Here is a 14410-nt window from a genome sequence, read left to right on the forward strand (position 1 = left end):
CGGTGACTGGTTGTGCCTCCATGATACATCAACAGTTTCGAGACATGTCTTTCAATACAGCTTACGATATACAACGCTTTGCTGTTGAGATGGCGAATGAAGAAATTAAAGGTTTGCCTCTGGATAACACGAGCTGGAGCGGGGAGGGGCGGATGGTGCTCAGGTTTCGAAATTAAAATTATTAACATACATTTTGTATGTTTCAAGCATATTCTACCATAGCACTTCTCTTACACTGTCTGGTACACTAGGTATTCAGTACATATTTTACTGAAGCACTACAACTGAACACAGCCCTTACTTCAGGCATGTGGGTTTAAAATGTCTGTTTTCTGTAGCAATAGCTAGGGCTCGCTCGGGGACTGCCAGACAGTGCTTTTATAGACGTCACATTGTTCACTTTCCTCTAGCAGAAACACATGCAGGTATTGTGGAAAAAAGCTGCTGTGTGCATGATCCTAAAAGGTACATTAGTGTAGTTCTTAGGCTATTAGACTACTGTGTTTGCATGTTGGTGCAAAAATGTGCTGTCGTCTTCTCTCCCTCAAGGGCAACTGGTGGTCAGTGGTTGCTTTGAAACGTGCTACTGCACTGTACGAAAAGGCATTTTCCACTCCTTTACTGTCATTCATTCGGATATCATGATTGGACAAGGCATTTAAATGTCTGCAGACATAAACGTACTATGGCTAGTAGTGATAACGTTTTATAAAATGAATTCAACTAGCATTTACAGAATGCTTTTCAGAGTTTTACTGCCACATATTAATTGGGTATGTGTACAAGCAAATGAAACAAATGTTGTCCTTATTCTGCAGCACACACCAAGAGACAGTATTCCACAGAAACAAAGCCTCAAACATTAGTTTACTGTAGCCAACACAAAACCCTTGGTAAATATCAAACTCAAGACATCTAATGTTGTGTTGGTTTGAGTCCAATTCCACAGCTCTCTCTCTTCATCATGATCTCAGAAGACCTTGTCGATTTCTTTTTCTGGACAGTTCTTGGTAGAAACCTGTTGTGAGGCCGGAGGTCACCAGAACCCATTTCACACAGGCCTCCCATTAGCCATCAAATCCAATTACTTTTGATCCCCAGCGACCAGGAAATAAAGCTTAAGCCCAGCAGACGAGAGGAAACATATTTCCTTGTGTATGCTGGATGTTTTTACAGAAAAAAGGAAACTTGTTTTTCCGGAGTAGACCAGCGTTCTACTTTGAGAAACATTTTGCCTTTAGCCAATCAGGAGAGACTGTGAGCATGAGTCATCGATCATGTGACTATGCAAGATGATGACTTCTACAGAAGATGAAATGGTTTGGAATCCTGCTGCAATTAACCATTGTATTGATATGCACGCTGGCGCTTTGCAGTGTCATTTCAGGTTCTACAGCTCCTCAAAAGTGTCTGCATCCATACCAACAGGCCCACTGAGAGGGCGGGAAGGACGTGGAAATTTCCCCGGGGCCCAACGCCCCGAAGGGGGGCCCTGATGAAACTGTTGCAGCAGATTGTTAGAAAGAGTGTATTGTATAAAATAAATACTAGTACTTTCTTCAGCTGGTGGTAAACACAATTACAGAATGATCTCGGAGGCCCTGCATACCAACAAAATTGTGATAACCATTCAGGATTCACTCCTTTGTCCACACGACTGTTCCTGTGCTTTCCCCTTCTTTTACACAGTTTTACTACCATAAGTGCAGTACCACTCAGTGCAACAAGGCTTTCCTCCATTTTTGCTGCTTGAAAATGTTTCCCGACAATTTTAGAAGAAAACATGTTTCCACATGTTTCTGGGCTTTAGAGGCACAGCGCTCTCATTGCTAAACCTGCCTGTGTGCTTCAACATCATCCATAGGGAAGTGTTTCTTACAATAATGCATACAAACCACCCGGAGGGATATGGGGATACCTGTTGCTTTTAAAAAAATAATAAAGAGATATTGTGAAGATACAAATGAGCCTTACTGCAGTAGCAGCATTCTTAGCTCAACAATATAGAACAAAGACTTTGTAGCTACTTTACATTACATGTAGAGATGCAGTCAGCAATGTCCTAATCGAATAATGCACAGGACACTAAAAAGAGAGGATAAAATTGTTTTTACTTTACGAATGCTTTCAAATACAACTGAAAACGTGTGCATATTATACAGTGTAACAATGTATAGTATGCAAGGAGAACTAAAAACATATATTCACAAAAGCCATCAAATACATCTGAAAAAGGCACATGCTAGTAATAACACATATAGTACAGTACACAAGGCTACAAATAGGGCACCTAGGCGATGGAAATACATACACGTTTTATTTCTTAAAGCCATGGCGATCAATAATAATCGTTTACTCAAATTGCATCCAATGCATGTCTGCTTCAGTACTAATTTAAAAGTGATGCGACAGGGACTTCAGAAATAAACACACAGCTGCTCTCCTCCTCCTCCCAGCCCTCAGTGGAATAAAACTCCCCTCCCCAGCCCAACGGAACAGACCTCAAGCTATCCACACTCCCCTGACAAGTCCCACGCTGGCTTCCAGTGCAACGGGCAGATGCACTAAACAGAGAGCTGCAGTTATCCACAGCCCCAGAAGATGGGGAAATGCCACCTTTCATTTTAAACAGTTCAGCATGCTTACTCTAACGGTGTTGTATACCCATGATGCAACAGGTGCAGCCCAGTTCACCATCGTAATCCTTAATTCCACTGCGGCTCAGCGAGGAGACGCCCATCACCTTCTTTGTTTTGACACTCAACTTCATTTTGTACTCTAATCTTGGCAAGTCTTATTAACCCGGGATTAACCCAGCCACTTGAACACTGCTAAGGATGCCTGTCTGCACTGCAATGTTAACACAAGCCAGCACTGCATAGTACAGGTTACTGTGCGAGCTTGATGCAACATGTCTAATCCAGCCCCTTTAAAAACCAACGTTCTGTAAAATTCGGCACAATACTTGGGTCCCGACCAAATCCCCATTGCAATGAAGGGTGCCTCCACAATCCGGAACTCTGGAATCTCATCTGCCTAAAAACAACGGAAACCTGATTGTGCGGTCCCACACCGGTACATGTGCGTTTTCTTATCCAAGTTTATAAATTAAGTATGTTTTGTAAATAGCCCATAATGGAGAAAGTTAAAATAATACAATCCTTGAATTGCAGGATATACGGCCAGACTACAGGGGTGGCTGGTGCACGGTGAGCTGAGGACACCCTGGTCGATCTAAGCCCTCCCCCTAAGCCAGATGCGCCACTCGGGAGCCCCCTGTAATTTTATTTTAAAGAATACCATCGCTCTATTACAGCAATAATACAGGGTGGAATCAGGATACTTTCTTTATATGATAAAGTAATAGGAGGTCTGTATCGTGATACAAGACCAAAAGCACGACACAGCTCTTTGTCGTTCACCAAGTGGTTCTTGAATGAAGAATAAGTGTGCTTTATAGTTGGTATGAATACATACTCTCCCTCACTCAGCTTTATTTTGTTTCGTGACATCAGTGTATTGTTACTCCCCTAATAAATATAATATCTCTCCATCATAAAATCGTCCCTTTTCCAGTTGTGTCCTTTTGGTCACTGTGAATGACAGTGTAGATAACAAACCTCCTGGGGTTTATTGCTTAAACACACAACTATGTGCCGATTTATTTTCTTTCCTGTGGAAAGCCATGCAAATCAATTGACATTCTCGTGCGAGAACAAAAACACAAATACAATATATCTCAAAGCACTAGGTCTTTTCATCTGGCAAACAAAGTCACCTGACCACAATATGGCAGCCATTTTAGGTCACAGGTCAAAGGGAAGGTCACAGTTAAAGCTACCCCTCCCCAGAATTGTATCTACTTAATTAACAGAAACCTTGATAAAAGGATGCATTACAAATATTGATGCATTACAATTTCATTGTACTGTTAATAAGGTGTGAATTTAATTAATTCAATGTATACTGCACTGTGACAGGGCTAAACTTCCAACACCTACACAAATGTAACATCTAACAAATTGTGGAAGGAAGTATACATTGTGTGAGAGCAGATTCCTCGGTAGCACCTCTCAAATCCGGCACATAAAAGAACACTTTTATAGCATCGCCCTTTCAAAGGAAGCCATGTAGCCTTATTGAGGCCTCTCCTCCATCAAGAGACTGGAGCATTGTCCCAATGTTAGGGGCAGGTGTTAAATGCCTGAGTCGTTCATGACAATGCAGTTGGAGGGTCATTCATTTGGGGCCATCAACCTTTTGGTAGCGTAAACAGCTCAATCACAGACAGTTGTGCTAACGATCTCAACATTTGGGCATGTTCTCCTTGTACACCTTGGGGCCTTGACTGAATAAATACCTTTGGCTGGAGTTCAGCCAACAATGCTGCACTTGTACCCTGCGGGCAATGGCTACTTTCCAGACAACAATGCACCCATCCACCTCTTGTGATGAATCGTTTGAGCAGCATGACAAGAGACTTCAGGCATCTTCCACGACCACCACAACCCCTGGATCTCAATCCACTGGAGCACATTTGGGATGTGCCTGAAGGATGCATTTGTAATCACGATCCTCTGCCTAAAACTCATTTGCGTGAAATATTAATGACTGAATTGATTAAAATACCTGGAGGCACCTTCCAGCACTTTGCGGAGCCACATGGTGTCAAGGCTGTGATCAGGGCAAGCAGCGGCCCAACCCGATATTGGGTACAGGTCCTAATAAAGTGGCCAGGCAGTTTATTTAGGAATGTTCTAGGGAATAGGGAAGGAAAGGGGAAAGGGGGGGGGGGGGGGGGGGGGACAGCGAGCCCCAGCAGCAGATCGGAGACAGTCACTCAAAGTTGGGGGCAGGGACCTGGTTTGTCTGGGGCGAGGGAAATCCAATTTCCATTAAAAAAAATGCACAGAGTAGAAAAACAAACACTGCGACTGTGGTTAAGTACTATATGTACTTGGTTTTAAAACCGGCCATACTTTGGGTTTTGAAAAGTATTTTGTTTTATCAAAGAAAAGCTTTAAAATTACAGAAACAGTGCCTGTTTCCATCCTTTTCCTCACCTCAGCTGATCTGAGCTGAAAGGTAAAGATACATAGGACAACAGCAGCTTTGACAGATCCTCTTAAAGAAGCACAGGCATTTGTTAGGTACTGATTTACTCTATTGTTTAGTGGGCTAGAGCATTATTTGGAGGGGGATAATTCAGTGGGGTTTATTTCACTGATTTAAACATTGACAGACCTGTTAAGACTGCACAGGACCCTCTGCATTCCTGTGTGAAAATATGTAAAATGACTCACAGGCCTGATTTGGTAACTTTGGAACACAGACTTTAGGTTCTACTGTTTCCACCAATTGAAAAGATTCCAATAATGTTGAATGTATTTTTCTTGAATATGTCAGTCATATCCTTTCAGAGATTAAAAAAAATCAATTTTGTGCATAGAGAGAGATTTATTTATTTTTCTTCATAGGAATGAGTTAGCATTCCCGTTTTACAAGAAGATTGAGCACACATTTACACAATAAGCGTCCGTCTGTACTGTATAAAGTAGTGGTGCAATTGGCAACCTAATTTCTAACACCGATAATGAACAAACTTTGTTTTTAACAGAAGAGCCAATAACTAAAAACATTGTTGTGAATAATAGTTAAACAAAAATGCATGACTAACATTCAAATTAGAACACTTCCGATTATAAAAAAAGAAACACAAAGGACTTGAGTTAACAACTGAAAAGAAGCGTGTGTCCGTATCAGATGTCCCTTTAACACTAATAACAATAAAATTACACTACATTAACAAAAGTCATTTCAAATCTGAACTACAGTTGTTCTACTGTTATGTCCAAAGCAAAACATTTTAATTAATCTCACAAATCCCGACTAATTTAACTACTGTAGGAAATTCAGCTTCTTTTTATATAATATTGCCATATAATCCAAACACGACTTGCTTTGAAATAAAAAAAAAAACAAAAAAAAACTGTAGATGTAATAGATTAAACATTTTTAAAATCAAGAAAACTTGAATAGGCCTACTTCTGATTTGGCTTGTAAGGACCTAAAGTGTGTATCCTAGCAACGCGCTGATGTGGTTGATCTACAGTACTAGCGTTAAAAGAAGCGCATTCTCACACACTCAAGGTTTTGCATCACCTATGAATGAACATCATTTTATTTACCATGTAATCAAAGAATGTACAAAATGATATCGCAAAAGTCTACGAGAAGCCAGAATAGTAGCAGTATTTCATATTAGATTTAAATTAGTCAGTTTTTTGTTAAGTATACGGAAAACTACAAAGCGGTATGCAATTCATTATGTTCAGGTAACAAAATGAGTTCATTTTATAGCGTGATGCTAAACCTTTGGCCAGAGCTGTACAGGTACACAACAGTTTTCTAACCAACACAGCAGGGAGAAGCAACAAGAAGATTCAAAAGGAAAACAGGGCACTATAAATCAGTAACCAGCAGGAGCTTAAAGATCCCTCGGTACCTGCACTGAACAGCCTTCCGAATCCCATTTAAATCATGTGACCTCCCACCTAGGTGGGGCTGGCAGGGTTAAAAGGTCACATATAAACGGAATGAGGAAGGCTACATTAATGATGGGAATCAGTGGGAGAGATGAACAACCATGCCTTACTCAATGGCTTTTATTCCTGTAATATGTCACATTAAAAAGTATAAACAATTTAGCAGCATGTTAATTAAAAGCAGTTCTCTTTCATTCCTGAGCTCACGTTGGGTAGGTATTGCCTTTTCCTAACTGAGCAGACACTTGAATTAATAGCCTGGTATTGGTAACCATCACAAGTACACACGAGCCGAAGGTACGAGTTTTAGCGCTGGCCTAGTGTAATCATTCTGAGTCTAGCAGGCTACTCAGCTCTGCAGCACTCTAGAATACTGTCCTCCGTCATGAAATAACATTGAAGTTGACAGTTCTTTCGTTCTGTGCAGTTTTAGACGAGCCAGGGCACAGGACTGGGGCAGCAACGCATCTGCTCACAGGGAATAACCAAATCGTTCTTTTAACCGTGTCTTTAGGTGGCATTTTATCTCACTTCTAAAGTAACCGCAGTCCAATCATAAAAACAAATGACTTCTTCCCGAAAAGATGAGCAATTCTCTTCCTTTAACCAAGGACCACCGACAAGGAAAACTCAGAGTGGATGGGCTAGTCACAGTCTCATGTAACAAAAAGAAAGGAGTTTATTCTAGACCTTGGTTCTGACTCACATCCTGACAGTCCTGCAGGACTACAACCCTGAATAATGAATGACTAAATGGCTCAGCAGTTGGCCTGTTTGGATTAGGAGGTAAATGGGTTTGTTGCCAAGCCGCAGCTCCCTGAGCTCAGTTCCACAGGGGCAGGCTGGCCCTTTTGTTCACAGGACAGCTAAATCCTGCCACACTCCGCCTCATTGCTTCTGCTAAAGAAAGGTTGGGAGTTTGTGAGCAGCATACACTCCCATCAACCCATTCTTCTGAAAAAAAGAGTTTGCAGTTGATAATGAAAAATAGCAAACCTATCCTTGCAAAAAGGTATAAAAGCAGACTTTGGAAATAGAAAGTGGGTTGTTTGTGAACAAAAAGAAAGCATCTCCGGGGGCACGACGGTATAAGAAAAAGTAGAAACGAAAATGACGTTGAAACACAAAAGTTTGCATGGTTTCTGAAGTGCTTTATAATGTTCCCCAGAGCGTTCTGAAAAAAGGACACCAGTTACAAGATGCTACTGTAAAAAAAATAGATTTTTAGTGAATTTTTTTATAGGAAGAGAATCAACTACAGCCCCAAAAAAAAACCTGGTCCTGGGGGAGCCTCCCACTGAAAAACGCTTGGTCATTAAAGGGTTAAGGGATGTTAATATGAACCATCTGCATGTGACTTCATCATGTGACTTCACTCGCGTGTCTGTCACTCAGTTGCTCATGTACGAGTCAATACCATTAAATATCATTATGCCAGTCCCGTAAACACGTAGATAACAAGAAAGGAAATAAGACGGCAGCAATGGCAAAGCACTGCATTCTTCTATGCTGAAAAACTTAGACCCAAAGGACTGTGCTCAAGATGGGGCTTTCACAAGGTAAGCAAGCCAAATGAATTGCGTATTTCACCGTTTAGTTTATTTCTTTTCACGCTACCTGCCTTTAATAAAGCTATGATTAGCAATGTTAAACCATGACCATTTCTTAATTAAATGATACTATCTGACAATGGAGAAACAAGCTCAAAGCTATTTTTCTAGTTATACATTCTTAAGGAAATGGATGGCATTATTGTGTAGTCTCTACACTACACACCGTTTGCTTCACAAAGACATACTGCCTGGACACACCTCTTTTTCAAATAAGGCAGAATTAGCAAAGAAACAATTGAGAGGATTAATTATACGTTTACATTAAAAGGGGCGCTATTTAAATTACAATCGGGTGATACACAGCAGAGAACCTAGAGCAACAATCAGTGTTTCACCTTTTATCCTGGTTATTATAATGTCAGTAAAACGCTAAACTTAATGTGTGGAGTACTGTACATAGGATTACTCTCACATGACATTGCTGGACTGTTACTAAACTGTAATAGTATTGTAATGCCATCAATAAGATACAGGTATTTTCAAATCTTCATTTGTAGACTGAACTACATTGTTAGTGGAAGACTGTAAATATGATTCTCACAACTGTGCTGGACATTTGGTTTTCTGAACTGTTGTAATATAATTAAGTTTTCCTGCTTATTTTGATGCCAGCAATGAGCCAAGTGATGTCTATAAACATTATGACAGGTTTGAAGTGGTGCTTTACTTACTATTACAGCAAGTCTTTTTAAAAATCTTGGCTTTAATAAAATAAAGAATGGTGTTAATATTTATTAATTTACTTATTTTAACTATCAACATTAGAGGTTCAAATACCATGTTTAATTATTAATAAGCTGATAAAAAAAAAAACATAATTGACCATTTTAGAAAAACAGAATTTGCTGTTCAAGAATGGAAAATCAGTAGTCCTAAAATCACCTTAATTCAGTCTCCCATATTTTTGAAAGCTAACAAGACAAAAGCAGACAGAAACTAAAACCATTTAAACGATTAACTTACATCATAATTTAACTCATTAATTGTTGACAATTAATGGGTTAAATCATGATTTAAGTTAATCATTTAAAATTTCGGGTTTCTGATTTTAGACTTTAAATAACATACATAACGATGAAACAAAAACAAACACATCAAACGGTCTATATACCATGAACTCCGATAGTACCCTGCAGACTACAACGTATTTTGCGTGGCTGCATTCACTGCGATTCCCAGCTGTTATTGGAGATGATGCTTCGGCACATCACAACTTCAGAAGAGCTATGGGCAAAAACCGGTCAATTCACTTTTCATACAGTATACAAATGCCCCATTAAACACAGATTCAATTAGAAAGCCTGCAAATGCCTTCAAATAAACACTGAAAAAGGTGACATAGACCCTCTCTTTCATCATCATGAAACAAAGAGGAATTACAGCTGATGGTATTTTACGCAGCTAGACAAACAACTACATGTTAAATTATTGGACGTGAAGGAGTTAATGGTCCCCTTTAACATTTATTTCAGTATCAATCCACCTTACAGCAAATGCATTATTACCCCCACAGCCTGAAGCCACACAAAGAAGCTATAACCTGTTTGTCCCCATGGCTTTGCACGTAAACTGATAATGCTTACTAAAAAGAAACCGAATCAAAACTGTCCAAATGAGAGGCTGGTTCATCAGAATCACGATGGGTGTTTTTATTCACCTTGCTCAGAAGTTTTGAACCTTTTATTTTCGTTCCCCTACAGCCTGTTTAGTAACACAACTCGGCTGGTTTCACAAGATCCTGATTTAGCATTGAACCAAGATGGTAGTAATCCGAGAAAACTCGTAATAAATGCAATGCAAAGGTTTCAACTAGAAGTCTTTTTCAGTGAAGACACTGGCAAAGACTTTGTCGAAACATTCGGCACTGAATTGATGACGATTCTTAGCTAAAATGAGCACTACTGAGCGTTTAATAGTTATGGATAATCCAGGTAAACCATGATTTGTTCTATTCAGAATCCACCAGCAGCCACTGAAGCATCTCCAATGTGTTAGCACTCATCTTACTGATGGCAAAGTAGTCCAAGATTAGTGCAAACCGGGATCTTGAAAACTACCTTTACTACCTGCAAGATTTAAAAATGTGCATTGGTTTGGTTCGGTGGTGAAAAGAGACAGGTGACCAGACAGCAGGAATGAAGGTCTACCAAAAGAGCATTGGATAGAGAAGTTTACAGGAACTACTGCCAGTATACAGAACATGAGACAATGAAGCAAACATTTCCAGCAAGGGAAACACAGAAACACAGGACAGTACGCCAGGAAGCTGAGCAGGAACACACACACACACAAAATGAAAAATGTATTTTTGGATGTATTTCCGATAGCCTGTTCAGTAACACTTTCAGAAATAAACAAGTAAATAAATAGATAAATAAATAAACAGTGATTTTTTAAAAATCATTTAGACCTTTGTGTACATTTAAAAAAAAGCGTTTTTCATTGTTGTACACTGCAGGTATTCCTCCATTCAAACATATAAGCTACCTAAATGCCCACCCAGTAAGTAGCAGGCTTTTCAGATTCAATGAGAACTCCCTCCCGGGATTAAACAGTGACCGATATGAAGATGCAATGCAGGTCGGCAGCCAATGATTCACCCATCATGGAGAAAAGCGACAATCAGAGAGGCTGTGCATTCACTCTGCAGATGCTACAGTGCAGTCAGCTTTGACAGAGAGATGGTACCTCTGTGTGATCCTTACAACCCAATCACTCTGCAACCTAAAAAGCAAGGCGTTCTTGAAAGGAGCGCTTTCAGCATCAAAGCCTTCCCCTCCACCCAATTCTGATATAGGATCCTCAGACTAACTCCAGTAGTGGTGCCTCATGTTCTGGAAATGCACTTTTTATTTCATAAGAAACCTGCTGGTGTTGTTTTGCACTCTTAAAAGACCCTCAACAATGCATGGTTACTGGTGGAAGTCTTGTGAAAAACCCACGGAAACCAGTCCAAGGACAGTGGCAAGACGGTTAACTTTAAGGCAAGCCCACCCGCCAACCATACTTTGACCAAGAAGCTAAGGGGTTACAAAAGCCCATGAATAACGGCACAACACTGAACACTGAAGAGATAAATGACTTCAAGGATAGTGTTAGCTTCATGATAAACGGCTATTGAGTCCAGTCAGCCAATTTTAAACATGCAAACACAAAATCATATTTATTACTACAGTATGAAGAGTCTTGTAAATTGACTCAGCTTGTAGTGTTGTCAGTAATGTCAATAATGTGTGTGTCAGGAAAAACCAAAATAGTTTAAATGCCCCCCCCCCCCCACCGTATTACAATCAATTTGAGCTAGGTGTATGCAAACCAACATAAGTAACATTTTTAGGCGTGTCAGTGTGACTCCAGCGTACCCCAGCCACACATTGCTAGGGTTAATTCAACCTTTTTGACATGCCTCGCTTAAATAACTGAAAAGGTGCAAACGGATCCTTAGCTTCAGTTGAGCAGAAATCAGCATGTGGCGTGTTTTTCCCATCTCTCTTCCCAAATAACAAAGCCTTGCCTTTTTCCAAGGGAAGAGGGGGGTTGATGCATAGTGTTTACCTCCTATCTTTATCCCAACCCTCTCTCATCACTCTTCCAGCGACACTGATCAAACACGTTTTTCATCCTGCGTTTCGGCTGGAAAACCCCATTATAAAGTCCCTTCGTTTAAAATATCCTAACCCTAATCACTACTCCAGTGTTAGGTCAGTCTAGTACAGCTCTCGATTAAAAGCAACATAACAATACATCACATTAATTACCAATTACAATAAAACTTGCAAAACAACTCCGCAGTCAAGTGAATCGTGTCAGTGCTATTGTTAACCTTGCTACAAGAACAAAACCATCAGCAAACTTAACCGCTTCATCTATTTAAATATGTTACGAATGATAATTAGTAATTACCGTATGTAAACACAAATGTACAGTACAAACAGCGTTGTAACCGTGATACAAAAAACATACATAAAAATTAGCAAGTGCACTTGAATTAATTACCGACAAGAAGAAAAGAAAAAAAATCACTAAGATTAATCAAAATGTAGATAAAACAAAGCTATCCTCTGCCGTTTACTAGTGTTAGCTGCTACAGTTAGCTAGACTGGCTAATAATTGTGTTTATCCAAAGAAACACGAAGCAAAATAAGAGATTAAAGTGAATTAACCTGTACGACAAATCCTCATTATTTAAAATGTAAGAGGTTTAGCCGCGCTGTACTGTCTACAGTACAGTAAATTATGTTGTTGAGGCAGAAACAATTGGATCTTAGACCCAACTTGACAAACTTTCGAGATCAATGAATCATACAGGAACCGGACCAGATGGGTCGAAAGGCAGTCTCGTTCACAAATTGTCTTGTGTTCTAATATTATTCTAGCACCAGCGTGGAAATAAGAACTTAGTCTCTTCCCATAACTAAGCAATATAAACCGAGTGCTATATTATGTAATAGACAAAAAAAATAAATAACCAAAAATCAAAACAAAACTACCGTAGACACACATGCTACAAATTTCTCAATCAAAACAAATAATGGTTTTGTGTAAATGAACCTGATTAGGTAAACAAAAAAATCGATTGTTAACTCAATTAAAAGACAATGCTGCTTTTTTTATCGTGCAAACTGGATTTATTTTTGCAAAAGAAATGCATTAAGTCAGAGCAATACAATTAACTTTAAATGTATTTAAATATAAAATAATTAGTCAGTTTGGTAAAAAGAAGTTTTAATTAAATGTTCTTCTACACACTGAGCCGAGTGTGTACCTTCAACCAAAATATGACGAAACAAACAACGCCATGTGGTAAAAAAAAATACAAATACAAATTAACCAAACCACTCGAAATGAAAATAAAAATCACAATTTAAATAAAAGGCAAATAAATCATTGTGTACTTGCTTACCTCAATTTCAAAGTCTGGTAAATTGAAAGCAGTCCTGAAGAGAGAGCAGAAGTGCGCTATGGCGGGTACTTCCCACCAAGAACGGATTTCTTCTACAGAAACTAAACATTCCTGGGACATTTTCCAAAGAAAGTTGCAATGTATACAGTTATCCCTTACATTAGAAAACGGACTTGTACTTTGCTTTCTTTGATTGATCTAGATGAAATAAAGTTGCATCAAGTATGTTGCCATTGCTACCCAAAGAGCACAATCTACTCCAATCCAAATTTCACAAGTAAGGAACAGATGGGGGGCCTACCATCTCATCAAAAATGGTGGAACCTGCCTAAAATCTACACACTACTCCTTCTGCTCATCCTAACTTTAATTCATATATCACTAATATTTCAATACTAGACTTCAGTTTTATTTATAATAAAAAATGAAGATACTTGATATGTCCCTTCTTTTTGTTTATATATTCTTATTATGTGGAATTATTTATTGTCAAGCACCCCTCTCCGGCCACTTGGAACGGGCCCATTTAAAGGGAACGCTTGTAACATCCCTGCACTCTTGAAAAAAGCGCTCCTTCTTGTTGATCACATGAAGAAATCCTGTGGCGATGTGGAAGCCTTTGCAACTCGAAGAAGCGTCGCGCTGTCCTCGTAGATAGATACAGACATGAGGGGTCATCAGCCGGCGGACAAAGATAAGCCGTGACGAAGGCTTCATGGAAGTCCTGAAGGCAACATGTTTTGCCAGGACAACCCCTCGAGTTATTAACAAATTGAAAATGTAAACACCTTTTTAATGGATTAAAAAAAAATAGCAACGATGATTACAACGTGGTCGAGTTAATTATAATTGATGTTATGTAGATTCTCCCCTTACTTGTTTTTACTAGTTCTGGCCTGTATAGTTTACTATCAGTAGGCCTACGCTTTTCAAACTAGATGTATATTATTTATATTCATTTATTCATCTATGCCAGTAGTTAGAAAATAAAGCATTTGTAAATATTTTATGAAGAATATTAAGTATAGGACATTTAACAGTTGTGCTAAAGACTTACTAAAATATGAAAATTGTTTTAAACTGTATTAGATCTGTCAGCTAGATATTATCAGGATAGTGTATGTATCTTCATTGCAGGTTTAGGCAAAAGTAAACATGTATATCTTTGCTTGTTTTGTACAGATGAAAGTCCTTGTGGAACAGTATGCTGTTGATACACACAGACTTCCTTTTAACACCAAAATTATACAGCAATACCAGCTTTGCGGAATGTGATAGACTGAAATCAAGCTTTCTGATTACAGTCTAAACATACACTCAAATAAAGTGCATTGTGTTTTGATGTACAA

General features: G+C 39.1%; 1 protein-coding gene across 3 annotated transcripts in view; it reads right to left on the reverse strand.

Moving 5' to 3' along the window:
* Nucleotides 1-13807, reverse strand: part of LOC117414553 (chromatin remodeling regulator CECR2-like) — a 69648-nt gene extending 55841 nt beyond the window's left edge. For 2 of the 3 annotated variants that reach the window (XM_059026838.1, XM_059026837.1), the window contains exon 1: nt 13062-13806. In XM_059026838.1, coding sequence (XP_058882821.1) covers nt 13062-13181 — 120 coding nt within the window. In that variant the 5' untranslated portion in view covers nt 13182-13806. Of the gene's footprint in view, nt 1-13061 lie in introns of all 3 variants that reach the window. The other variant, XM_059026839.1, reaches the window with a different exon arrangement.
* Between the last annotated feature and the right edge of the window lie 603 nt (nt 13808-14410).

Source organism: Acipenser ruthenus, chromosome 7, assembly GCF_902713425.1.
Source record: "Acipenser ruthenus chromosome 7, fAciRut3.2 maternal haplotype, whole genome shotgun sequence".
Classification (NCBI taxonomy): Eukaryota; Metazoa; Chordata; class Actinopteri; order Acipenseriformes; family Acipenseridae; genus Acipenser; species Acipenser ruthenus.